Source organism: Polyergus mexicanus, unplaced genomic scaffold, assembly GCF_030449975.1.
Source record: "Polyergus mexicanus isolate NDT 795.1 unplaced genomic scaffold, iyPolMexi1.0 SCAF_28, whole genome shotgun sequence".
NCBI classification, from domain to species: domain Eukaryota; kingdom Metazoa; phylum Arthropoda; class Insecta; order Hymenoptera; family Formicidae; genus Polyergus; species Polyergus mexicanus.
In genome coordinates, this window is record NW_027223348.1 from 394056 (window position 1) to 419569 (window position 25514).

Consider the following 25514-nt stretch of genomic DNA (forward strand, 5'->3'; position numbering starts at 1 on the left):
CGTAATCCGCAGTGCCGCGCAAATCTCGTGCTTCTTAGCGCTTTGCACAGCTTAAGTGCAATCTTTGTGCTCTTTAGCACTCCGCACCTCAGAGTGCGACCTGCGTAATCCGCAGTTACACATAGTTGTCGCACGCTTTAGCGCGCTGCACTGTTAAGTGAAAATTATAGTGCGTCTTCGCACATCCGCGTGCGACGAACCAGTCGTCACGCTTCAGCATCTCTACAACCACCAGGTGGTAAATTGTTGCTGAAAGGCTTCATCTTATCGGCCTACCGTCATGACGGACTCGCTGCAGGGCCTCCTCATCGAGCAATCTATTACAATAAGCTCGATGAAGCGAGTGTTCCCCAACTTTAAGAAAATGGGCAAAGCCAACGTCACGCAATACAAGGCGAAGAGTCGACTGGACGCCTTGGAGACATTATGGGAAAGGTGTCAACGTCTCAACGTCCAGCTTCAGCAAATAGCAACGGCCGACGAACAGCGTACAGTCCAATACTTCACCGAGGAGGAATTCTTTACGGCCGAGGACGTCTACCACGAAGCGGCGGACTACCTCGCAGACATGATAGGTAAATTCTCTCGGTGCGACCCGACTGCGGCATCATCGGTAAGCGACATTTCTTCTCGCGAATTGTCTGGTGCGGTTTCATTGCAATTACCACGAATCCCGTTGCCGAAATTTTCCGGTAATTTCGCGGAATGGGAAAACTTCCGCGGCATATTCGAATCGCTCGTCGCCTCGAAAGAATCGCTGTCGAATACGCAGAAATTACATTATTTAAAAGCCAGTGTCACGGGCGAAGCCGCTGTATTAATTAATCATGTTAAGATTGCAGACACAAATTACGATGGTGCGTGGAAATTACTTATCGAAGAGTACGATAATCAAAACGCGATTATTCATGCGCATATTCATGCTTTCGCTGATTTGCCTATTATGAAAACGGAATCCGCTGTCGAACTCAAAGGTTTACGCGATACCGTTGCCGCGTCATTAGCCGCGTTAACGAATTTAGGCAGACCTGTTGAAAAATGGGATGACTTATTAGTCTATATTGTGTCGCAAAAATTTAGTCCACGCACACGTAATGAGTGGAATCTGCAACGCGGTAAATCAATCGCATCTCCGACGTATGAAGAGATTCGAGATTTTATGACGCTGCGAATTCGAGGACTAACCAATCATTCTAAGTTAAATGCCGATACTTCGTCTCATAAAAATAAAGGCTCTAATCGGGCATCGGTGAATAACGTAGCCACCGAAAAATGTTTGAATTGTTCCGGCAATCATAATTTGATGTTATGCGACGAGTTTAAGCGTAAATCCGTCGAACAGAGAACTCAGTTTCTCAAATCGCACAAATGTTGCTTTAATTGTTTAAAAGTCGGCCATTTCCCGACCTCTTGCAAGAGTAAAAAACGCTGTAATTTGTGCCGACGAGCACATCATACGCTCTTGCATCGTGACTCGAATATACCAATACAGAAGATTAGTGAAAATTCTGTTTCGGAAAACAAAACGCTTAACGCTCAACCGAACGGCTCAGCCGCCCCTGAGATAAAGAACGAGACCGCTGTCGCTTCCGTTCAAACGATTCATTCGCCGCTGAAAAATCCGCCGAACGTGTTACTAGCCACCGCATGGGTAATACTTCGTACCAACGAAGGACGTAAATTTAAAGTTCGTGCGTTGTTAGATCAAGGCTCGGCTGTTAGCTTTATCTCGGAATCGTTGTGTCAAACTATGCGCACGAAACGTTCCCGCGCGAGCCTCCACGTACAGTGTTTCGGCGAACGATACAGTGGCGTAGCGAAATCTCAGGTGTCTCTTACTTTCGAGTCTTGTAATGGGCGAGGTTCCTCAACCTTTTCTTTGACTGCTTTCGTATATCAAAAAATTACGTCATACGCTGGCGCAAAGACTAAAACCGTAGATTGTTGGCCGCATTTACGGAAATTATCTCTCGCGGATCCGGATCCGTTTAGCAATCATCCGATCCATCTGCTCATCGGATCAGATTTATATGGATCGTTATTGAAGCAAAAGGTAAAACATGGTCCGACCGGAACTCCGACGGCCCAGCTTACTGCTTTAGGATGGATATTATCCGGTCCTACCGGCACTTCTAATTCAATTACCGGTTCCGCGACTTCATTAAATTGCATAACAATTCCTTCGCTCGATTCTCTCCTTCAAAAATTTTGGGAGATCGAGGAAATTTCTTCCGAAATTCAGTTGTCGGAAGAAGATAAAAAATGCGAACTACATTTTATCGAAACACATCAGCGTGCCGAAGACGGCCGCTATATAATACGGTTACCATTTAAAACCAACCCTCCGCTCGATATAGGATCTTCGCGCGAAACTGCCGCGCTTCTTTATTCGAAATTAGAACAACGCCTACGAAAAAATCCGGATCTCGCGAAACCCTATCATTCTTTCTTAAATGAATATAAATCTATGGGTCATATGGAACCTGTCTCCGACGAAAATCCGACGCTTAACCAAGCGGTGTATATACCGCATCATCCGGTACTACGCGAGTCTAGCAGCTCGACGAAACTTCGCGTAGTATTTAACGCGTCGTGCAAAACGAGCAATGATTCTACATTAAATAATCATTTAATGACCAGGCCTAAATTACAACGCGATTTGTCCTCAATTATCCTTCGTTGGCGTCAGTTTCGTTATGTGTACACTGCCGAACTCAAAGAAGCTTCCTTGTTTTGGCTCCGTTACGTGCAACAACGTCATTTTCCATCCGAAATTCAAGCGTTAAACGATAAAAGTTTACTGCCAAGATCCAGTTCTTTGTTATCGCTTTACCCCTTTCTTGGGAAAGATAAATTAATTCGCCTTGGCGGGCGGATTGACAATTCGTCACTCAGTTATGATGAACGGCACCCTATAATTTTACCGAAACATCGAATTTCGGATTTATTAATCGCTCAAGCTCATAAAGCCTCTCTTCATGGAGGCACTCAATTAATGTTAAGAATTTTACGCCAAAATTATTGGATAATTTCAGCGCGCACCAGTGTAAAATCTCTTATACGTAGTTGTGTAAAGTGCGTACGCGAACGCGCACGTACCTCGCAACAGCTGATGGGGAATCTCCCCCAGCCCCGCGTCACGCCTTCGGCTCCGTTCTCGCACACAGGCGTCGATTACGCCGGGCCGATGAATATTATTCCGTCAGTCGGTCGCGGCCAACGATCCAAAAAATATTATGTTGCTGTTTTTATTTGTCTCTCGACAAAGGCCGTCCATTTAGAATACGTAGATGATTACGCTACTAACGGTTTTCTCTCCGCCTTTCGGAGATTTGCAAGCCGTCGCGGTCTTCCATCCGACATGTACAGTGATAACGGCACTAATTTTCAAGGCGCGGACCGCGAATTAAACACTACCTTTCAGCGACTTGTCGCCGACCCTCAAATACAAGACGCTATAGCTAATGATAACGTAAAATGGCATTTATACCTCCCTCTGCTCTGCATTTCGGCGGACTTTGGGAAGCCGGTGTCAAAGGATTAAAGTTTCATTTGAAACGAGCGATTGGTTCCCGAACGTTATCGCAGATCGAGTTCGCTACGCTGCTGTGTCAAATCGAGGCTTGCCTAAATTCCCGCCCGATTTCCGCGTTACATGATGATCCGAATGACTTTTCCGCGTTAACTCCGGGTCATTTTTTAGTCGGTCGCCCGTTAGTAAGCCCGCCTGAAGAATCTGTTTTAGATATCGATTCGAATCGGCTGTCTCGTTGGCAGCAAGTGCGAGCGATTTTAAAGCAGATCTGGCGTTCTTGGTCTTCTGATTATTTGCATACATTGCAACAAAGGCGTAAATGGCGAGAAAACAAACCGGAGCTCAAAATTAACGAGCTGGTATTGTTGAAAAATAATTTGGCACCTCCTTCAAAATGGGAACTTGCCCGAATATTAGACGTACATCCGGGATCGGATGGGCATGTCCGAGTAGTTACATTGCGTACTGCCAAAACCACTCTAAAGCGACCAATAACGCAGATCTGTCAGCTACCGATATCAAGTGACACTGGCTCTTAAATTAATTTGCGTTTTCTTTATGCGTTAATAATTAAGTTTGACTTTAATTATCGTCACGCTCTATATATGTACATATATCTATTCTAAGAACGCCTATGTAAATAACCCTATGCTAAAATTTACTGATTAAGTTAACTCATGTATTTCGATTGAATCACCAACGATCTTTATCTGTACTCTTTTCCTATTATTGTATGTTGAAAAATTTGCTGTAGAGCTCTTCGGACCGTCTGATCGAGAATTATCATTAAGATGCCGTGTATCGATTATGGTGGTAGAATTTAACCAGTTATTTCGTAACCTACCCGGTATACGAGGCGAGCGGGATGTTCAAGAAAGTAAGCGTTTTATAAATTATATTATTAATTTTGTTTCTCGAACGTTCTAAAGCGAGACGTTACGTGCGAAGCCTTGTTTTCATTCCGTTTTTGCGGTTTCTTCGTATTGTTCGATTCTGACAAACACCTCGTTGTCGATAGCCGATTGGAATCGAACGATCGAAATTCCTCCTTTTTTGTAGTACCCGTATCAACCAGGACTATTGTACGTGGATCGCAGAGAAGGTTTTTCGTTAAGACACTTCGTCGCAAGCCTTCACCGGGAGCACACCGAACGCCTCACGCTCATAAAGTTATAATTAAACGATAATTCGCGTGTCCGCTCATATCTTGCTGTCGCGTGCGATTACCTAAGACGGTCCGGGAGTTGGTGTCGAAAGGAATAAATACTGTTCAACAAACTAAACCCGGACAAATCAATTACGTCCTATCTCTCCGATCGGCGAAACAAATAAATCCTGTTAATGTGGACGTGTAAATCGAAGGCGCGGCTACAGTACGATTGAATCGTTCGACTATCGACTCCTTTATCACCGAGTACGTCGAGTAATAATTCACTCCGCGCTTCTTTGCGAAATTTCGCACATCGGCATTGTAGAATTCCTTTCCTTTATCGGTCTGCAGATTTTTCGGACACCGCTTAGAGTCTCGCACTATTTTAGATAACGCTCGGGTAACCTCGTTCGCGCTTTTGCTCTTAAGCGGTACAGCCCATGCGTATTTGCTTAACGCGTCGATAACGGTGAGCATGTAGTTGTGGCCTTTGTTGAGTCTCGCGTAAGGACGCATCTCGACCACATTCGCTTGCCATAGGTCGTCGTACCCGCGCACCGCAACGCGACGACGCGGGAAGTTTCTTCTCGCGGGCGCGTGCAATTCCTCGACTAGTCTTCGTTTTTCGACGCTCATAATTCTCTTCTCTTTCTCTCGAGAATAACGTTGGGTGGAATCTCTCTCTCGAGCGGCTCGCCGCTCCCGCTAATCTTCGCCAGTTCCCTCACTCTTTCCGATAGCTCGTCCGCGTCTTTCTTCAATCGCAATGTTGAATCTTCCAATTCTCGTATCTTTGTCTCGGATTTCGCCGCGGAATTCGCCGCGACGCGCGATTTTTGGGTTAGTTCCTGTATTATTTTACCTTGATTGAACAGTATTTTACGATCGCTCGCGTTTCCTATCGAGGACTCCGCCGCGTTGAGCGATATAGTATTTTTCGTGGCATCGATTCGATCGCTTAAATCTTTGATTCGTTTATCCAAAACATCGATCCGTTTATCTAGAGCGTTAGCGCTCGTTTCTATTCTCGAAATGGAATTTTCCGTAGCGTCTATTCGTTTATTTAGAGCGTCGTCGCGCGCTTTTATCTCGGAAACGAAACTCTCCGCGACGTCTATTCGTTTACCCAAAGCGCTATCGAGCTGAGCGAGTCTAGTAAATAGTAGAATGACGCCCTGCCCCGCCTCGTCCGCGTCTTTTCTCAATTGCGATGTGATTCCCTCGACGTAACTTTTGCTTGTCGCGTCGGCGTCCTCCTCAGGCTGAGCCAAGCGTTTTATCTTGCGCTCTCTCGCGTCGTACTCGATGGAAGAGCTTAGACATAGCGCGTTATCGCGCATGTAATTTCGCAGAGACTCAATAGCCGGACGTAGTCTTCCGGTTCTCGCGTCGTAGCCTCGGTTTCTTAGAGGTGAGCCGAATTTGCTCACGGACATCGCGAATTCCGCGTACGACTGCGACGGTCGTCGACGCGACGGTTCGATTTATACGATCGCTCCTGTCTCGCGAAGCTCCTCGATTATCGATAGAATCTCGTTTTCGTGAGCGTTGTTGCCGGCTCGACGCGAAGCGTCTAACAATCGCAGACGATCCACTAATTCGTTCGGATCGTCCCAATGGACGTGATCGATTCTATTGTTCGTGACACGCATAGTCGACGGTACGCGACCCGCGCCTGTTTTTTTCGCGCCGATGCCGTGAATAAGCGGAGCGATAATGAATTTGTATTTGTATTCTTTATTTCCTAAGACAGACTTTTTAGCGTCATGATCGCGTCTATGAGCGTTCGTTGTTAACAATATACTTCTGTATGTTAATTTATCCTTTTCTGTATATATGAGACTATTAGGAATTTTCATAAAGATTAATTCGTACAAACCGGGAGTACCGATATATTTAATTTCATCTATGAATATGGAATCATTCGCGTCTACGTCGAATCGCTTATCGCCGAGCATCGCGCTTTTCTCGCCGATGTAAACTCCGTAAACGTGATCGATCTCGTTCGGCGCTTCTCCGCCGAGAAGAGTCCCCATATATTTTCGCCCTAACGGTCCTAGTCGACCGTGCGATATCTCGCGATCTTGAGAAATTCGCGGAATTTGTCTAACGGGTATTTCGAGCGTCGAGGGCGATTCGAGACTCTCGGATTCGAACGTTTCGTACTCCTCGGTTTCGTCTCGCGCGAATGGATCTCTCTCGACGGAATACTCGTTTAATTGAGTAGAGACGGCGTCCAATCGTCGTCGCGCGCGTATTCGTTTCGCCTTAGGTTTTTTCCAAACGGGAGTCAGCGCTTCGTCCTTCCATTTTTCCTCGACGCTTGTCGTCGAGGGCGAGGCGTCGATCGCGTCTCGTTTTATCGTTTTGCGCTTAATTTCGTCTCGCTCTATCTCGTCTCGCTCGGCGCGATCAGCGATGCGCCGCAGCGGTTCGACGATCGGTTTGAAACGACTCTCTATCGCGATCTCGTTTTCCATTTTGCCGGTCTTCAATGCTCCGTGTTTTTTACGAATCGACGCGCGCGTCTTAGCTATCTCTTTCGCTGTCTTTTCGCGTTCACCGATATCCGTCGAGGCCATTGCGACTTCTTCTAGCTCGCGGGAGAGAGCGATCGGCGCGTTCGACGTATCCGCGACGACTGATCGCTCTACGGTACAATGAAGTCGTTAAACCCTCGTCTGTATCTACCGGCGTGAAGCGCGCTATCTTTGTCGATCACTAAGAAACCATATTTATACCGCCAACACGCGCGACATAACGCGTGAAAATTCTCGTACGACATATCCGTGTTCACATGATCGTTGTACGCGTGACGTAAATTAGTGCCGTCCTGTTTAAAGAGAATTAACAGATTGGCGTTATCTCGAATCAAATGCTTCGGTATTTTAGCGTACGTTTGGCACAGATAGAAGCAATCGACGTTCGAGTGTCGACCCATATCGAAATACTCCCTGATAGTATCTTGTTTGTCGCACGCTACATCGTCGAACACGAATAACGAATTCGGGAGAGCTTCGTTGGGTGGAATAACGTCAAAGTTATTAGAAAATGTGAAATAACCTATATCTTCCATCAGTGTTAATAAATTTTCTAAATATTGATATTTAGGCTGCTGCAACGACTTCGAGTAAACATAAACGTTCTCGAAGCGTACGCCATGCGGACTCTCCAACAAACTTATCAACGCGTTCGTTTTGCCGCAACTAGAAGGCCCGCAAATGACGCAGCGAATAGCGCTCGGTAATAGACGACCGTGTCTGCGCGCTTCTTTCGACGGTCGCGTCCTATTGTCGAGGTTCGTCACCTTTATTGCGATCGGTTGCCGCACGAAGCGCATTCCTCTCGCCGCGCGTGTGCGCGGTACACTCGCGCGAGGCAGGGCGAGACCTTTTTATTTATATACGAATAGATCGCCACCGATCGCGCAGTAGCGAATCGCGCGCGGTGAATCGAGATGTTTATCCTACTAATAGATGGCGACGATATTCTCGATTTCACCACCGATCAATTGCGGTATATTCCGAAAATAATTTTACTAAAGCATTTTGGTCGCTACGTGGAACAATTGTGGGAGAAACTGCCCGAATATATAAGAGTGGATCCGGAGGTGCGGCGCTACCGTCGATGTCTAGAGCATTATAATCACCCTTGGCAACGAACGCACATCGACGGTCCGGCGCCGCTCGTTAAAGATTGCGGCGAATGCAATTCGCGAAACGGCGGTACGATGTGAGCCGTAGCGCTGGCTTGTTAAATAGAGCGATAAACGCGCTCCCTTTCGAACTACATATACCTGGATATCAATTTTGCGGGCCGGGTACCCGTCTCGCGAAACGACTCGCGCGAGGCGATCGAGGCATCAATCCTCTGGACGCGGCCTGCCGCGAGCACGATATCGCATACTCGCGGAGCGGCGAGCTCGCCGATCGACACGTCGCCGACCACGCGCTCGCCGAGAAAGCGCGCGAGCGCGTCGCGGCTAAAGACTCGACTCTCGGCGAGAGAGCCGCCGCGGCGGCTGTATGGATGGCTATGAAATCGAAGACAAAACTTGGAATGGGTGCAACGAGAATCAAGAGAAAGAAGAGCAAAAGGAGAACAATCGTTACGAGGAAAAGAACGCTTCCGATAGCGAAACGCGGCGGCTTTTTGCCCCTGCTACCGTTATTGGGAGCTCTGGGTTCTTTGGCCGGGGGAGCGGCGGGAATCGCGAAAGCGGTGAACGATCGCAAAGCGGCGCGACGACAGTTGGAGGAGTTGCAGCGCCACGATCGCGCGATGGAGGGTCGCGGTTTATATCTCGCGCCGTACAAGCGCAGGAGTGGCGCGTCCTCGACGAGAAGAAAAGCTAAAAAAAACTTCGCGTAAACAGACGCTAGAGATCCTCCCATCCGTCGGAGCAACGACGAACGAACAGTTAAATCGCGCGGCGATACTCTCGCGCGTGCCTCACTTTAGAGGTTTATGCGCGACGCGCTTTTGTCGCGAGCGCGCCGCGACGAGAGTGGCATTGTAAATTTAGACGACGCATCCGGACAGGGTACTCATTGGGTGGCGTACGCGAAAAAGGGGGCGACGCGATTTACTACGACGGTTTCGGCGATCTTCGTCCTCCGCGCGAACTCGCGCGTTATCTCGGGCGCGACGCGAACATTCGATACAATCGTCGCTCCGAGCAGACGCGCGATCAGAATATCTGCGGACAATTGAGTCTTCGATTTCTCCGAGGAGTCGATTGGAGGAATCGTCGACTATAATATCGGCCGTTATTCGTCGATCGAGCGCAGTTCGATCGCTCTCGTCGATCATGTCGCTGACTCTCACTCTTTCCGGACGAAGCAGCGTTCTCGCGGCGAGTTATTTTCCGCCTCTCGATTTAAACGACGACGATTACGAATTAGGTTTAACCAATTTCGAAACTTATAATACGATACCGAATATAAATTCCGCGAATAATAAATTTTACTTCGACGATAATGACGAGATTAACGCGATTCCGGTAGGATCTTATGAGTTAAGCGCTATAAACGCGTATCTAAAAGCAGCGATTTGTCACAAACGACGAGCGAGAGAGGAGGAACGAGAGCGCAAAAACGAAAAACCGGAAACGAGCGATGACGATTACATATACAATGTTGGCGACGACTATTTCGAAGACGATGAGAATGGCGATAAAAGTGAAAATTCTATAACGCTTCGCGGTAACGATAACACTATAAGAAGCGAAATTAAGTGTGCATATCGAGTAAATTTCATAAAACCCGATAATATCGGTTCGCTCCTGGGTTTCTCGTCTCGCGTGTTACAACCGAATAAATGGTACGCGTCCGATAAGCCGATAAATATTATGGCCATTAACCTCATTCGAGTAGAGTGCAACGTCACGACAGGGGCGTATCATAACGACAAATCCGCGCATACTATACACGAATTCGCACCATAACGTTCCACCCGGATATAAAGTGTCGGAGATTCCAACGCAGATCATTTACCTTCCGATCATCGCGCGGACCATTACCGATATAAACGTGCGTGTTGTGGACAAAAACGGAAAATTGATCGATTTTCGCGGCGAGGAGATCATGATTCGTCTATACATGCGGCGAAAACGGTAGAGAAGCGCGCGATGCTCGTAGGATCGAACGCGAGAAACGCGCCCGTCATCGCTGTCGCGTCGCCTCTAAACGTGGAAAAGAGAAGGAAGAAGGGAAAAAGACTGACCGTCGCCAACGCGGCTTTTCTGCGCTCTTTGGGTTTCGTCGTGCCGAGGACCGCTTCTTCGTAAAAAGCGGAATGTGCGACATTCTAAGTATCGGTGGGGAGCCGATCTTCGACGATCGCATCGTCAAGATCGAGACTCACACGTACAACCCTTACGCCAATACTACGTTCGGAAATAGCGACGAGATACGAATTCCTATACAACAGCAGGATTTGTACACGTTGCCTAGCGATAGTTTTCTCTACGTCGAGGGCAGACTCGAGTCGAAGGAGACGCCGAGCGCGCAAGGGGAAATCGCATCGGTGACGAGACTAGTGAACAATTGCGCAGCGTTTATGTTCGAGGAGATTCGCTACGAGCTCGATGGCGTGGAGATCGATCGAAACAGAAACGTTGGAATAACGAGCACGATTAAGAATTACGCGTCGCTGACGGTCGAGAGAAGCAAAATATTAAAAAACGCTGGATGGGATTTATTAGCGACAACTCATTCGTCAATCGGGGATTTTAACTTTTGCGTACCTCTCAACGTGCTATTAGGTTTTTGCGAAGATTACAAGCGCGTTGTGATCAACGCGCGACACGAACTTATTCTAATACGAGCGCGCAACGATAACAATTGCGTCATATCGCGCGAAACGCAAGAACCTAAAATCGTTTTGTTAAAGATACAATGACGAATGCCTCATATAGTATTAAATGATGTTAATAAATTAAGATTATTGCGCACGTTGGATAGCGGACGATACCTGAGCGTCGCTTTTCGCTCGTGGGATCTCTACGAGTTTCCGCTTTGACAGAGCACGACCAAACCTCGTGGGCCGTCAAAGCGGCGACGCAACTCGAGAAACCGCGATACGTTATCTTCGCGCTACAATCCGGAAAGAAGAACGTTCTGTCCGAGGAGCCTTCTTTATTCGACGATTGCAAACTAATTAATGTCAAACTGTATCTTAATTCCGATTTTTATCCTTATGACGACATGAATCTAGATTTCGATAAGCATAAAGTCGCCGTGTTATACGATATGTATTCGAAATTTCGAAAAACGTACTACGGATGAGACAATGACGAAGCGCTCTTAAATCTAAATAAATTTTTAACTCACGGCCCGCTCGTAGTCATCGACTGTTCTTGATAGAACGAGTCGATCAAGAACGCCACCGTGGACGTTCGCATAGAGTTCGACTGCAAGGAGAACATCCCCTCTAACACCACAGCCTACTGTCTTATCATTCACGATCGAGTGGTAGAGTACAATCCGCTCATTAACGTCGTGCGCAGAATCGTGTAAGCGCAACGATATTCGAAAAAGTACGGAGAAAGAATAAAGCGCTTAGAAAAAAATCTAGAAGGGAACACTTCGAGTATCGCTAACAACGACGATGGACGCGCCGATCTTCGTCGATCTTCAAGGTTTCGTAGTTAACGAAAAATTCGTCGCGAAAGAAGTAGCCGTGTTAAGAAATGGCGTGGAATTGACGCATCACATCTTTCGTCCGCCGATGTCGTGGGATCTGCTCACGAGAGCGGAAAAATCGCGAGCGTGTTGGCTGATATCGAATCATCACCAGCTAAAGTGAAACGATGGACACGCGAATTACGGGTCGATGAAGAGACTCGTTCGAGACGCCGTATGTCGAGGATCTAGCCCCGATTCGACGGTGCGGATCTACGTCAAAGGTCACGAGAAGAAAAAGTGGCTGATCGAGATCTTGGGAAACGTCGCCGACGATCGCGACATAGCCGTCTCCGTCGAGAATATCGACGCCGATTACGAAGACATCGAATGTTTGGAGACTCTGAACGCTTCGCGGGCTTTTCGCTGCGGATATCACGCGAAGAATTGCGCGTTAGAGAACGTGTGCAAACTGCACGATTGGTGGTTCGAGCGGCGCGATCGTTTGCGCGATATGTGCGATTGATTTTATATTATAAATTATATTACATTATTGTATATTATATTATTGTATATTATATATAATCTATAAATTTAAGTTTTATATATAATGTATCGAGTTAATTATATAATCTATAAATTTAATTATATATTTTAAGCTTTATATATAATGTATGGAGTCAATTATATAATCTATAAATTTAATCATGAATATATTAGTTATACTTATACTGTCGCAAAATACACGCTATACGAACGAACCGCGTTTTTCCTTTATCGCGGTCGCGTATCCTTCCTCGCGATAATAGCTCGCACATCTTCTATTTTAAAACGTTTATACCGATGTTCGTCAGAAAGATAAAAATGCCATCATTAATCGAATTAGTTTTAGATCGACAACCTTATAACGCGCTGTATATTTTATTATACATATTTTATTTATTTTATTATACATATTTTATTATACACATATTTTTATAAAATAGCTTTATCTCTCTACATATTAAACGAACGTTATTTTTATCGCAAACGCGTATCCTTCCGCGATAAGAGAACGCCGATGTTTACTACGAGAGGCGTGAAAGAAAGATAGCGCCGATGTTTACTACGAGAGGCGTGAAAGAAAGATAGCGCCGACGTTTACTACGAGAGGCGTGAAAGAAAGATAGCGCCGACGTTTATTACCAGAGGCGTGAAAGAAAGATAGCGCCGACGTTTACTACGAGAAGCGCGAGAGCGAGAGGATGCGGGAGAAGGAAAGAGAAGCGTAAAGAATCGACGCTTCGTTTAACGTATAGCGTTTATTCGTAAAAATCATATCTTACAAATAGTAGTATATCTAGGAGAGTTCTAACTCAGGTCCTCTGAGGGGGGGGGGGTGAGGGGCGAGTTTCACTAACGCGTAAAATTACTCCGTGTCGAACAGTTGCGATTCGGGCTCGTAATTCGCCAATCGTACACCCGCCCGCGATTCACCCTCGTCGACCGTCGCCGGTTCGGCCTCGTCCTCCATCGGCCGCGATTCGGGCTCCTCGCCGATCGGTCGCGATTCGGGCTCCTCGTCGATCGGCGGCGATTCGGGCTCCTCGTCGATCGGCGATGCGACGACTCGCCTAACCTCGGGAACGGCGAAGTCGCGCTCGCTCTCGCGTAGCAGATCGATTAACTCGGGGATGGCGAAGTCGCGCTCGCGCTCGTGAAGCCGACCGATTAAGTCGAACCGTTCGGAGGCTCGCGCTATAAACGTTTTGCGCCTGTGCGAGCATAGTCCTCGTTCTAGTTATTAAATCGTAGAGCGATTCTCGCGCCGTTCTTATACAGCCCTCTATTTCTTGTCTAAAATACAAAAGTAAGTAAAAGTATGTATGTACGTATCGGGGAATAAGTCGACTGTACTATTCACACGCACACAGCCAGGCACATGCGATAATATCAGTGCGCGGCAGTACTCAGTCTCAGTCTCAGTCGCGCGTGTTGTGTACATACGCGTAACGAGAGATAACCGCAAAAGTGTGCTCAACCGTTATAACGCGTTATAACGCATCGAATTTAAAAAACGAGTGTTGTGTTTGTGTAGTTATAGTGTGTTCATATAATGGGGCGAAAATGTAATGAGAAACGCTTGCCTCGCTTTGCCCGCAGATTTGCTTTAAAAAGAATAAGGGTCAAAAGATTAGTATATTTATATACCATAATTCTAGAAGTAATTGTTTTAATGTATACTATATACTAATATGTCGCTAGATATAATTGAATTTTTTTTCCAGTTTACACAAAAATATAAGTATGATAATGTAATATTATATAAAAATGTAATATTTCAAATTTTTTTTTATTTTTTGATTATATCTTTAAAGCAATTCCTAAATAGAAAACAACATAAAGACATTTGTATAAAAAAATTGTAACATAAAATTAATCTTTAAATAGAATTTAGAATTACTACAATACATGAACATACACATTATATGTATATGATGCACATATATAGTATTTAATACTCATATAGTATTTTTGTTATAAAGAAATGGATAGATATGGGCAAAAAAAAGAAAGAGAGAGAGAGAGAGAGAAAATAGGAATGAGTAAGCGAGGGAATGGCTGTACAACGATATATCGATTCACATCAGTCGCTAAACATTAGTGAGCATGAAGTATTGCTACGGAGAAAGATCCAACTATTTCCTTTTTTTTCTTACTTTTGGCACTTGTATAGACACTTGCTCACTTACACTCATATCCTCTTTCTTTTTGCCCATTCTTCTCTGTCCATCTCTTTTTTATCCAAGCATACTATATGTGTGTTATATATTATCTACATGTGTGATATGTTTGTGTATATGTAATAGTAACTTCAAATTTATTAAAATATAATTAATCACCTAAAAAAAACCTCACAAAGGTAAAAAAAAATACGCCAAGTATACAAAAAAATTCCAACATGTACGCAAAAAAAAGTTTAATATCTATCCCTACAAAATAACTTTTAAGAAAGTTTTTCCTTCAAAAATAATTTTTATACAAAATAAAAAATTAAAAAAAGATTTTCCTCTAAAAAATGACTAAAAAATAAAAACCTTTAAAAAATCAAAAATCAAAACTAAATGAAATCAATAGCTAACTAGCCAAGTATTTAGAAGCAATTCAGTTTATAAAAATTTGTAATTTGAAATAGTATTTGTCATAAAATCAATCTTGTATTTATAGAAATGTTATAGACAGATTCACAGATTTATGAGTTTCTATGAAATTAAAACACATTTTATTTTTATTGACAGAAATCTGATTTTCAAAATAAGTTCAACAATTTTGAATATTGTATATTACAAATTACACTATTATAGAGTTTATTAAGGGTATTATATGCTATAATATCAAATCATATTGTTGATGTTAAGTGCGATTAAAATTCCTTTGATTTGCAAAGTATATCTTATAGGATGTATAATTCGAAAGAAAATTTTTCGTAAACACAAAGTCGCATAAAACAAACTTACACCAAAGCAAAGTATAAAAACTTGACGTTCCCCGGGTCGCATTAAGACGTGTATATATTATAAATATATAAAATTATTTTAATTTCTAAAAATATATTATATGCAATAATTTTCATATAACATGAAATATTGTATGATACAAATCTGGGACCATATATTTTAATACGATATTGCGAGATATATTCATAAATTTTTTGTTTTATAAAATAACGTATTTAGAACTATACTTGAAAAGAACTATATTTAATTATAATGAATATACATATTGTGGAGGTTGCTTGGATGTGTTCGAAGATAGGATGTCGATTGAAAGGTAGAATGCGTGGTCTATGTATCGACAATAAATATATTCTCCTGATTATATATGCACAAGTGTTAAATTTTGTGTGGCCCTAAAAAGGGCCGATTGCGTCGCGTTTAGCGACTTCTACGCGTGGCGAGGTTTTCTCGCCACGAGATGTGTGGTGTGGTTCGAGTCCACTTCAAGGGTCCTTGCCCGGACGTGCCCCTGGGCTTCGCCGGTGTGGAAACCGCTCGCCGGATACGTGTGGAGGCCTGGTGATATGCTGCCTCTGTTTGCGTGGCCGTCGTCCTGGTGGTGGCCTCCCAGTCGGAGTCGGAGGACAGCGTGGCCCGCTCCTGTTTCTGCGGTTGTCGGTGTTGCGTGCCGCGATGTACCAGGCTGCGACGATCCGTCTGGGTGGCCCGCTCCTGTTTGTCGCCTCTTTTTGCGTCGCTCCTGGGAGGTGTCAGCGCCGGTGGTGTCAGGAGTGCTGGCACCGTTCCTGGATAGGAGGGTGATGTATACCTCCTCAGTCGTATGTCCCAGGTAGCGAGCAGGCTTCTTGGAGGACGTGTGCAGTTGACGGCCGGTATCTCCAGCGGCTCCAGCTTCCAGGGCAGTAATGACCACTGTACCCGCTTGGCTGGTGGTTCGCTAGTTCGCTGTGTGCCCTCCTGGTCCGCTCTCTGCCGTAGGTCGGCCCCTGGTGAACGGGGCGGCAGCGGTCGTGAAGGCGAACCTGTTAGGGCGCTGTTTAACAGCTTTTTGACGCTCTAAGCGTATATCAAAAGAGTCGTGCTCACGTATCTGTTGCTTGCGCTCTCGAAAGCGTGAGCAGACTGTTCTGCCTCGTCGCTTCGCTACCTTATATACTGTTGTTGATGGTATTCTGATAGCGAGATTTTGGTTTGCCCAATTCGCCGCCTCGCGGTTAGGTATTTGACTACCTGAGCTGTTATGCACGTGCTTATCGCGTGCTCTTCGTCCTGTGCGCGGCACGTGCTCAGCGCGTGGTCTTCGTCCTGCGCGCGGCACGTGCTTAGCGCGCGGTTCTTGTTGTGCGCGTGGCACGTGATTAGTGCGTGGACCTTTATTTCCCGCGAGTATTTCGCGCGCCTTATATGGCATGCGTTTCTACTTGGTGGTGGATTATCCGCCACAGGACCCCCTTGGTTGTGGTGAAGTCCCTTTACTGGTCAATGTTGAATCTGACCGGTGGTCGTATTGGTCTTCCGGATCGGGTGTATCCCTTTTTTATTGGCTGTTTCTGTTCTTGCGTTGTTGGCGTTGTTGGCGATGTTAGCGTTGTTGGCGTTGGTTCTTCTTTTAGGACGTATGCTGGTTTCAGTCTGTCTATTGATATGTTGACTGGTTTTCCGTTGACCTTGACCTTGTATGTCTTCTCATTTCTTTGCAGTACTTCGTATGGTCCGTCGTATGGTTGTTGTAGCGCTCCGGTTGGGGCGTCATGGCGTACGAAGACTTGTGGTGTCGTTGCCATGTCCTTGAATATGAATACTGCTTTCTGTCCGTGCCTTTTTATTACGGGTCTTAACTGTTGCATAGTTTTGCGTAGTTTCTCGACTACTGTGTCTGATTGTTGCTCTCTCTCCTGTCCCTGTTGTTCCCATAGGAATTGTCCAGGGAGCCGGATTGTTTCTCCGTAAACCATTTCGGCGGGGGTTGCCTGCAGGTCTTCCTTCCATGCGGCTCTAATGCCTAGTAGTATTGTTGGTAGTACCTCCGTCCATGAGGTGGTTTGATAGCATTTGATTGCGCCCTTCAATTGTCTGTGTAAGCGCTCGACCATTCCGTTGGCTGCCGGGTGGTATGCTGTTGTCCTTATGTGCGTCGTACCGGTTAGCTGTGTTAGTTGTTTGAATAAATCTGCTTCAAATTGTCGGCCCTGATCCGTTGTAATTTTTGCTGGTGTGCCGTAGCGTGTGATCCATTCTGTGTATAAGTGTTGTGCGACTGTTTCTGCGGTTATGTCTCGTATTGGGATGGCTTCTGGCCATCTCGAAAATCGGTCTATGATGGTTAGGCAATATCGGTATCCCTTCGAAATTGGTAGAGGTCCTACAATGTCCATGTGTATATGTTGGAATCTCTGTGTGGGATTTAGGAAGTTTCCCAACGGTGTTTGATTATGCCTTGAGATTTTTGCTTTTTGGCATGGTATGCATGCTTGTGCCCATCTTGTGCAGTCTTTTTGTGCTTGTGGCCATACGTATCGTTGTGTGATGAGTTTTACTGTTGCCTTTCTTCCTGGGTGTGCCAGGTTATGTAGTGACAGGAAGATTTGTCGCCGTAGCGCTTCTGGTACGTATGGTCGTGTGATTGGCGTTTCCGTGTCACAATACAATCCGGTTATTGTTCCGGGAAGAGGTATCTTTGTTAGTTTTAATCCTTTCTTCGCTTTCAGGATCTTTTGTAACTCTGGGTCTTCCTCTTGTGCTCGAGCGAGTGCTTCGTAGTTTACTGCCTTTTCTACAGCTTCTACGCGAGAAAGAGAATCTGCCACGACGTTTTCTTTTCCGGAGACGTGTCGAATGTCGGTTGTAAATTGTCCGATCAATTCGAGGTGTCTGGCTTGTCGTGGTGAGCTGCGCAGTGGATCTTGTCTGAAGGCGAACGTAATCGGTTTATGGTCCGTGTATACTGTGAATGTTCGTCCTTCCAGCAAGTGTCTATAATGTTTTACAGCAACGTAGATCGCTAGTAGCTCTCGATCATACGGGCTATACTGCTTTTGTGCGTTGTTAAGTTTTTTACTTAGAAACGCGAGTGGCTGCCATTGTCCGTCTACTCGTTGTTGGACTACAGCTCCGATTGCGGTGTCTGAGGCGTCTGTTGTTACCGCTAATTCTGCTGCTGGATCTGGATGTGCTAGTAGTGTTGCTCGAGCTAAGCTGTTTTTACAGCTGGTGAATGCTTCTTCTAGTTCTGTCGTCTTATGTGATAGGTGTTTTTCCTTTCTTCTTTGGACCTTTCAGCACGTCGTTGAGGGTTGCCTGTTCTTTAGCAGCCCCGGGGATAAAACGTCTATAAAAGTTTATTATCCCCAAGAACTGGCGCATTTGTTTAATGCTGCTAGGTTTTGGAAAGTTTCTTATGGCTTCGACTTTTTCAGGAAGTGGCCTAGTACCTTCTTGTGACACGAGGTATCCGAGAAACTTTACTTATTTTGCCTCGAAAACACATTTGGCTGGATTTATTTTGATCCCGTATGTATCTAATCTGGTAAAAACTTCTCTCAAATGTTTACTGTGTTCCTCTTTTGTTTTTGAGGCTATCAGTATGTCGTCTATGTAGGTATAACAGTAATCCAGTCCGTGCAGGATTTCGTTTATAAAACGTTGGAATGTTTGTGCAGCGTTTCTCAATCCGAACGGCATGTATAGAAATTCGTAGAGTCCGAATGGTGTTGCTATTGACGTTTTTACGATATCGGCGGGGTGTACCGGGATCTGGTTGTATGCCCGTACTAGATCGATTGTTGTGAAGATCTGCTTCTGATGCAGCGTTTGCGCGAAGTCCTCTATGTGCGGAATTGGGTAGCTGTCTGGAATCGTTCTCGCGTTTAGTTTGCGGTAGTCTCCGCATGGTCTCCAGTTATTCTCTTTCTTTGGCACCATGTGTAGCGGTGATGCCCAAGGACTCTTTGATGGTCTTATAATTCCCTCTTGTAGCAAGAGGTCGAACTCCGCTTTTGCTGCTTGTAATTTATCGGGTGCCAATCTGCGTGGTCGGCTTGCTTCCGGCTGTCCTGGTGTTGTCGCTATATGGTGCTCTGTATTATGTTTTGCTATCTTCTGCTCTCCTGCGGGCTGTGTGATTCCCGGAAACTCTGCTATTATACGGTGGTAGAGTGTTTCCTCTTTCACAACTTTTATCGAGGTGACTTCGCTGTATTTTGCCGTTCCTGGCGTGGCCAGTCCGATCTTCCCGTCTATTAATTTTCGGTTCTTGACGTCTGGTAATAGGTGATATTGAGCCAGAAAGTCTGAGCCGATGATTGGTTGTGCTACGTCTGCTACCGTGAAGCGCCATGGAAATGCTCGTCTCAATCCCAGGTTTGGTTGCAGGGTTATCATGCCGTACGTTACGATCCTCGTGCCGTTTGCTGCGAATAGATCGAATGGCTGTCTCTGCTGATTTCCCTGCCTAAACCTGCGTGGATAGACGCTTATGTCGGAGCCTGTATCTATCAGAAATGTTATTTTTGATTTCTGGTCTTTTATGTACAGGCGGCGAGGTTCTGTGTCGCCGTCATTGGCCGCCCTCAATGACTGCTTTCCTCGTTTTTTGGCTTCTTGTACGTGCATGGTTGAGTGCATTTGCGTGCCTCTGCTCCAAAGCGTTTGTGATAATAGCATATGCCCTCTTGTTTAGGTGTTCTTTGATAATTTCGGCTCCTACTTCTTGAGCGTTCTCTCGTGCTGCCTCGGGTGTTCCTTTGCTTCATGAACCTTGTCATCTGTGTCGTGAGTGCTGCGACCTGCTTTGTCAGCATTTCTATCTGTGCTGTCCATGGGTTGGCTACTTGTGTTGCTGCCGTTTGCTGTCCGATTGCCGCCACGAGTGTCCGGTTGCTGACCTCGTGTATTCGGTCTGCTTGCTCTGCTACGCTGCTCAGTTCGTCCTCCGTTCGTGTAGCTAGTATTGCTTGCATTTGTGGAGGCAATCGCCCTAGCCACAAGGTCCTTAGCAGCTCGTCTGATACCGTCGTTCCGGCCAAGGTAGTCAGATGTCGTAGAAACTGCGACGGTTTCCTGTCGCCTAGTTCTTCGTGCTCAAGGAGTTGCTTTATCTTTTGCGCCTGTGAATCTGTTAGGCGCTGTATGAGGGCCTTCTTGATGGCCTCGTATCTGCGAGTTGCTGGTGGCTGCGTGATGACGTCTTTGATTTCTCTTGCTTGCTTAGGTTCTATCCGTGAGAGAACGTAAGCGTATTTCGTGTTGTCATCTGTGATGCTGCTCAACGCGAACTGTCCTTCTAGCTGCGCGAACCACAGCTCCGGGTCTTCCGGCCAGAAGGGTGGGATGCGTAGTCCCATCCTGGTTGTTGGCTGGTCTTCGTCGTCGACGAGTATCGTGCTATCCTTCGGGTTTCTCGGCATCCTTCCTCGTCGGGGTCACCAATGTGGAGGTTGCTTGGATGTGTTCGAAGATAGGATGTCGATTGAAAGGTAGAATGCGTGGTCTATGTATCGACAATAAATATATTCTCCTGATTATATATGCACAAGTGTTAAATTTTGTGTGGCCCTAAAAAGGGCCGATTGCGTCGCGTTTAGCGACTTCTACGCGTGGCGAGGTTTTCTCGCCACGAGATGTGTGGTGTGGTTCGAGTCCACTTCAAGGGTCCTTGCCCGGACGTGCCCCTGGGCTTCGCCGGTGTGGAAACCGCTCGCCGGATACGTGTGGAGGCCTGGTGATATGCTGCCTCTGTTTGCGTGGCCGTCGTCCTGGTGGTGGCCTCCCAGTCGGAGTCGGAGGACAGCGTGGCCCGCTCCTGTTTCTGCGGTTGTCGGTGTTGCGTGCCGCGATGTACCAGGCTGCGACGATCCGTCTGGGTGGCCCGCTCCTGTTTGTCGCCTCTTTTTGCGTCGCTCCTGGGAGGTGTCAGCGCCGGTGGTGTCAGGAGTGCTGGCACCGTTCCTGGATAGGAGGGTGATGTATACCTCCTCAGTCGTATGTCCCAGGTAGCGAGCAGGCTTCTTGGAGGACGTGTGCAGTTGACGGCCGGTATCTCCAGCGGCTCCAGCTTCCAGGGCAGTAATGACCACTGTACCCGCTTGGCTGGTGGTTCGCTAGTTCGCTGTGTGCCCTCCTGGTCCGCTCTCTGCCGTAGGTCGGCCCCTGGTGAACGGGGCGGCAGCGGTCGTGAAGGCGAACCTGTTAGGGCGCTGTTTAACAGCTTTTTGACGCTCTAAGCGTATATCAAAAGAGTCGTGCTCACGTATCTGTTGCTTGCGCTCTCGAAAGCGTGAGCAGACTGTTCTGCCTCGTCGCTTCGCTACCTTATATACTGTTGTTGATGGTATTCTGATAGCGAGATTTTGGTTTGCCCAATTCGCCGCCTCGCGGTTAGGTATTTGACTACCTGAGCTGTTATGCACGTGCTTATCGCGTGCTCTTCGTCCTGTGCGCGGCACGTGCTCAGCGCGTGGTCTTCGTCCTGCGCGCGGCACGTGCTTAGCGCGCGGTTCTTGTTGTGCGCGTGGCACGTGATTAGCGCGTGGACCTTTATTTCCCGCGAGTATTTCGCGCGCCTTATATGGCATGCGTTTCTACTTGGTGGTGGATTATCCGCCACACATATATTTCACATTACACATATATCTCGCAATTGTACCACATGCTATTATAATATTAGTTATATGTATGCAAAGAAAGTTAAAGTATATATACTATGTATACTGACAAACGGATTACTAAATTAAAGAGATTAAAATTTTGTTCCAATAAGATCCACTTTGAGAATAATAAATACTATGTATATATATACTTTGGCTTTCTTTGCATACATATAACTAATATTATAATAGCATGTTGTACAATTGCGAGATATATGTGTAATGTGAAATATATGTATATTCATTATAATTAAATATAGTTCTTTTCAAGTCACACTTAATTCCTCCTTCTGTCTTTCAATATGTATGCAAAGAAAGCCAAAATATACATATACTACGTATATATGCTGACAAACGGATTAATAAATTAAAGCGATTAAAATTTTGTTGCAATAAGATTCACTTTGAGAATAATAAATACTACGTATGTATACTTTGACTTTCTTCGCATATGTATAACTAATATTGTAATAAACTCAAAAAGTACTTAATGAAAAAATACTTTATTCAAGTGTCTTGGAAAGCTCTCGATGTCAGCTACAAGAATATTAAATAAAAAATGGGGGTTTCTATTTAAGATTTTAAAGTTGACCTTCACATGACCTTTAAATGATTTTCCAAGGTCAAACCAATGATACCATCTTATGGCCCCCTCGAAACCAAATAACTGTTGTCTGAAACATTTTTCTCTTCCGGACTTGGTTTTTGAGATATTTGCCTGAGGAGATTAAAATAGGACACCCTGTATATATATATATATATATATATATATGTGGCGGTTCGACGAACCACCACAAGATCGAAACAACCACCCGGTATATGCGCCGACGAACTCCGACGCGCAGGGCGCGCGGAGCTCGCGCGCAGGAACAAAACAAGCCGCAAGAGCTCACCGCGACGCGGCGACCATCGCGAGCCGCTACCAGTGAGTGGGATCCGTTGAGTGGGGTTTATAAGGCCGCGCAGGAGGCAAAGACGCAGAGTCGTCGCTCAGCTGACGGAGAGCATATCGAAGCAAAAAGACACGTATAGAGCGGAGAAATCCGCCACCAAGCATTTGTCCACAGAAGACTGACACCGAGGGCAAAAACACCACGCAGCCTTCCACGGTCCATACCGCCGCCCAAATCGCCGGGCAACGAGCGGACAGGAGGAACCGAGAGTCGACAGTCGCCGGAGCCGCTTCCAAAGGAGAGACACGTAGGGTGGAGCCTACTTCCTTGGAGGCTAATCCCGCTGGACTTGGAGCCGCCTCGACTAACGCGGCCCACACGGTTCTTCCTCAAGACGTGGGACATACGCTTGAGACGCTACACGTCACCCAGGGAAGCCTGGACAGCGCCACCGCTGTTATCGCCGCTCCCCGCTTCACCAACACGATCGGTGACACGGGAGACGCAGACGCTACCACCGAGCCGAGTACATCGAGGCGTCCAAGCAGCGCCACCTTCCGGAGTCGATCAGGCATCACAGTCAGACAGCGACTGGGAACCTACCACCCGCGTTTCCAGCACGCAGACGGATCCGGAAGACACCGCACGATCGACAGCGACAACCACTGAACTTAAGCCGAGTTCCCGGCAACCAAGTCCTCGACCTAAGGCCTCATCCACGAGGAGTCGGAAGACGCCGCAGCACGAACTTAAGCCGAGCTCACGAGCACCGAGCACTCAGCCTAAGGCCTCGTCCACAGGGCATCGAAGGCCATCGAAGACCGCGCGGTACGAACAGTGGGGACCGCTGCAACAAACTCGCTCCACACCATCCATCACGTGGAGCGAAAGGCTACCGCGATAACCAGCTCTTGTAAGGGCTCCAACAAACCGGCCCTTTTCAGGGCCACCAAAAATAAAACGCAGAACACTGTAGATTGGCAATCAAATAAATAACTCTAGTCACTCCACTTACGAGTCTTCAATCTCAAAACCACTCCTTATGAATAAGCAAATTAGTGACCGTACACACAAAAGGCACTAAAGTGGTGACCCCGACAAGGAGAACATGCCAAAAGAAAGAGAAGCGACGATAATCGTCGACGATGAAGAGAGCAAAGTCAACAGGATAGCAGTAAGAATTCCACCATTCTGGCCAGAAGAACCAGAATTATGGTTCGCACAATTAGAGGGGCAATTCTCGCTATGCGGAGTGACGCAAGACGAAGCCAAATACGCATACGTACTATCAAAAATAGAGCCAAGACAAGCACGGGAAATTAAAGACGTAATAACACACCCGCCGGCACATCACAAATATGAGGCAATAAAAAAAGCACTCATACAAAGGCTGACAGACTCTCACGAAACCAGAATAAAGCAGCTACTGGAACGCGAAGAGCTAGGCGACCGCAGGCCATCACAATTTCTCCGGCATCTCAGCACACTGGCAGGCACAACAGTACCAAACGAGCTGCTAAGAACTCTCTGGCTCGGGCGACTACCACAACACATGCAGGCCATATTAGCGACACGCAATAACGACAACTTAGAGGAAGTAGCAGAGCAAGCAGATCGAATCCACGAAATCGGCAACAACAAGGCGTTGGTATTCGCAACATCCACGGAAACAACAAACAAAAAACCGTGGGAAGAACAAATACAAGCTCTGAGCAGACAAGTCGCAGCACTGACTACGCAGATGGCAAACGCAACGAAACGATGGGACCGAGAAAGAGGCAGAAGCCGGCAGAGAAACCGCTCAGGAAACAGAGCACGAAGCAAAACCCCCAGGCAAGAAGGCGTATGCTTTTACCACCAACGTTTCGGAGAAAAAGCACGCAAATGCACACAACCATGCACATATAAAAAAAACGAGGAGGGCAGTCGCTAATGGCGGCCAGCGACGCTAGCCCGAAACCAAGCCGCTTGTTTGTGACAGACTATATCTCAAAAACGAGATACCTCATAGACACCGGATCGGACGTCAGCGTCTACCCACACACGATGATGCAAAGGAAACAGCGAGAAGAGGCCTATGAACTCTACGCAGCAAACGGCACAAAAATCGCAACGTATGGCTACACAACAATAAAACCCAATTTCGGCCTACGAAGGGAGTTCCCATGGCGGTTCATCATTGCCAACGTCACGCAACCGATTATAGGATCAGACTTCCTCTCGCATTACCACCTGCTCCCGGATATTCGAAGAAGGAAATTGATCGACGGAAAAACCGGACTGATCGTGTCAGGAGCAACCAGCAGTGGCGAGACAGGCTCCATAAAAGCAGTACGGAGCAACACAAAGTATCACCACGTAATATCGGAGTTCCCGGGCATAACACAACCAACGGGAATGAGAAAGACGGCAAAACATACCACAAGGCATTATATAAAAACAACAACGGGACAACCCGAAGCATGCCGTCCACGCAGACTAGCACCGGACAAGCTGCAAGCCGCAAAAGCAGAATTCGACCTGCTGTTACAAGAAGGAATCATACGACCATCGAAAAGTCCATGGGCAGCACCACTACACATGGTTCCCAAGAAAAGTAATGCATGGAGACCATGCGGGGATTACCGAAGGCTCAATGCAAGAACAACGCCGGACCGATATCCAATACCGC

The 25514-nt window shown here is 46.5% G+C and overlaps 6 protein-coding genes across 6 annotated transcripts; 4 read left to right on the top strand and 2 right to left on the bottom strand.

Annotated features, from left to right (window-relative positions):
- The first annotated feature begins 280 nt into the window (after window positions 1-280).
- LOC138943617 (uncharacterized) lies at window positions 281-4074 on the top strand. Its single transcript, XM_070314584.1, has 3 exons — window positions 281-2575; window positions 3269-3472; window positions 3589-4074. The coding sequence occupies exons 1-3, from the start codon at window positions 281-283 to the stop codon at window positions 4072-4074; spliced, it is 2985 nt and encodes a 994-aa protein (XP_070170685.1).
- A 126-nt stretch (window positions 4075-4200) lies between these two features.
- LOC138943618 (tropomyosin-like) lies at window positions 4201-6121 on the bottom strand. The gene is made up of 2 exons (XM_070314586.1): window positions 5383-6121; window positions 4201-4304 (listed from the first exon to the last, which is right to left on the bottom strand). Exons 1-2 carry the CDS (start codon window positions 6119-6121, stop codon window positions 4201-4203), a joined length of 843 nt encoding a protein of 280 aa, XP_070170687.1.
- A 4360-nt stretch (window positions 6122-10481) lies between these two features.
- Window positions 10482-11473, top strand: LOC138943619 (uncharacterized). The gene is made up of 2 exons (XM_070314587.1): window positions 10482-10950; window positions 11211-11473. Exons 1-2 carry the CDS (start codon window positions 10482-10484, stop codon window positions 11471-11473), a joined length of 732 nt encoding a protein of 243 aa, XP_070170688.1.
- Window positions 11474-19874: 8401 nt separating this feature from the next.
- On the bottom strand, window positions 19875-20711 carry LOC138943620 (uncharacterized). The gene has a single exon (XM_070314588.1). It carries the CDS (start codon window positions 20709-20711, stop codon window positions 19875-19877), a length of 837 nt encoding a protein of 278 aa, XP_070170689.1.
- Window positions 20712-22769: 2058 nt separating this feature from the next.
- LOC138943621 (uncharacterized protein DKFZp434B061-like) lies at window positions 22770-23747 on the top strand. The gene is made up of 2 exons (XM_070314589.1): window positions 22770-22954; window positions 23018-23747. Exons 1-2 carry the CDS (start codon window positions 22770-22772, stop codon window positions 23745-23747), a joined length of 915 nt encoding a protein of 304 aa, XP_070170690.1.
- Window positions 23748-23951: 204 nt separating this feature from the next.
- LOC138943622 (uncharacterized) lies at window positions 23952-24776 on the top strand. Its single transcript, XM_070314590.1, has one exon. The coding sequence runs from the start codon at window positions 23952-23954 to the stop codon at window positions 24774-24776; it is 825 nt and encodes a 274-aa protein (XP_070170691.1).
- The last annotated feature ends 738 nt before the right edge of the window (window positions 24777-25514 follow it).

Bases quoted from the DNA above. Each gene is read 5' to 3' on its own strand.
- LOC138943618 (XM_070314586.1), bottom strand. From the start codon at position 6,121: ATGTCCGTGAGCAAATTCGGCTCACCTCTAAGAAACCGAGGCTACGAC. The intron at 4,305-5,382 runs GCGAGCCGCTCG...ATTCTCGATCAG, and splicing joins GGCGAAGATTAGCGGGAGCG to ACGGTCCGAAGAGCTCTACA.
- LOC138943619 (XM_070314587.1), top strand. From the start codon at position 10,482: ATGTGCGACATTCTAAGTATCGGTGGGGAGCCGATCTTCGACGATCGC. The intron at 10,951-11,210 runs GTTTTTGCGAAG...CCGCTTTGACAG, and splicing joins ACCTCTCAACGTGCTATTAG to AGCACGACCAAACCTCGTGG.
- LOC138943620 (XM_070314588.1), bottom strand. From the start codon at position 20,711: ATGCCGAGAAACCCGAAGGATAGCACGATACTCGTCGACGACGAAGAC.
- LOC138943622 (XM_070314590.1), top strand. From the start codon at position 23,952: ATGCCAAAAGAAAGAGAAGCGACGATAATCGTCGACGATGAAGAGAGC.
- LOC138943621 (XM_070314589.1), top strand. From the start codon at position 22,770: ATGCGCCGACGAACTCCGACGCGCAGGGCGCGCGGAGCTCGCGCGCAG. The intron at 22,955-23,017 runs GCATATCGAAGC...ATTTGTCCACAG, and splicing joins CGTCGCTCAGCTGACGGAGA to AAGACTGACACCGAGGGCAA.
- LOC138943617 (XM_070314584.1), top strand. From the start codon at position 281: ATGACGGACTCGCTGCAGGGCCTCCTCATCGAGCAATCTATTACAATA. The intron at 2,576-3,268 runs GTAGTATTTAAC...CTCTCGACAAAG, and splicing joins GCAGCTCGACGAAACTTCGC to GCCGTCCATTTAGAATACGT. The intron at 3,473-3,588 runs GTAAAATGGCAT...ACGTTATCGCAG, and splicing joins ACGCTATAGCTAATGATAAC to ATCGAGTTCGCTACGCTGCT.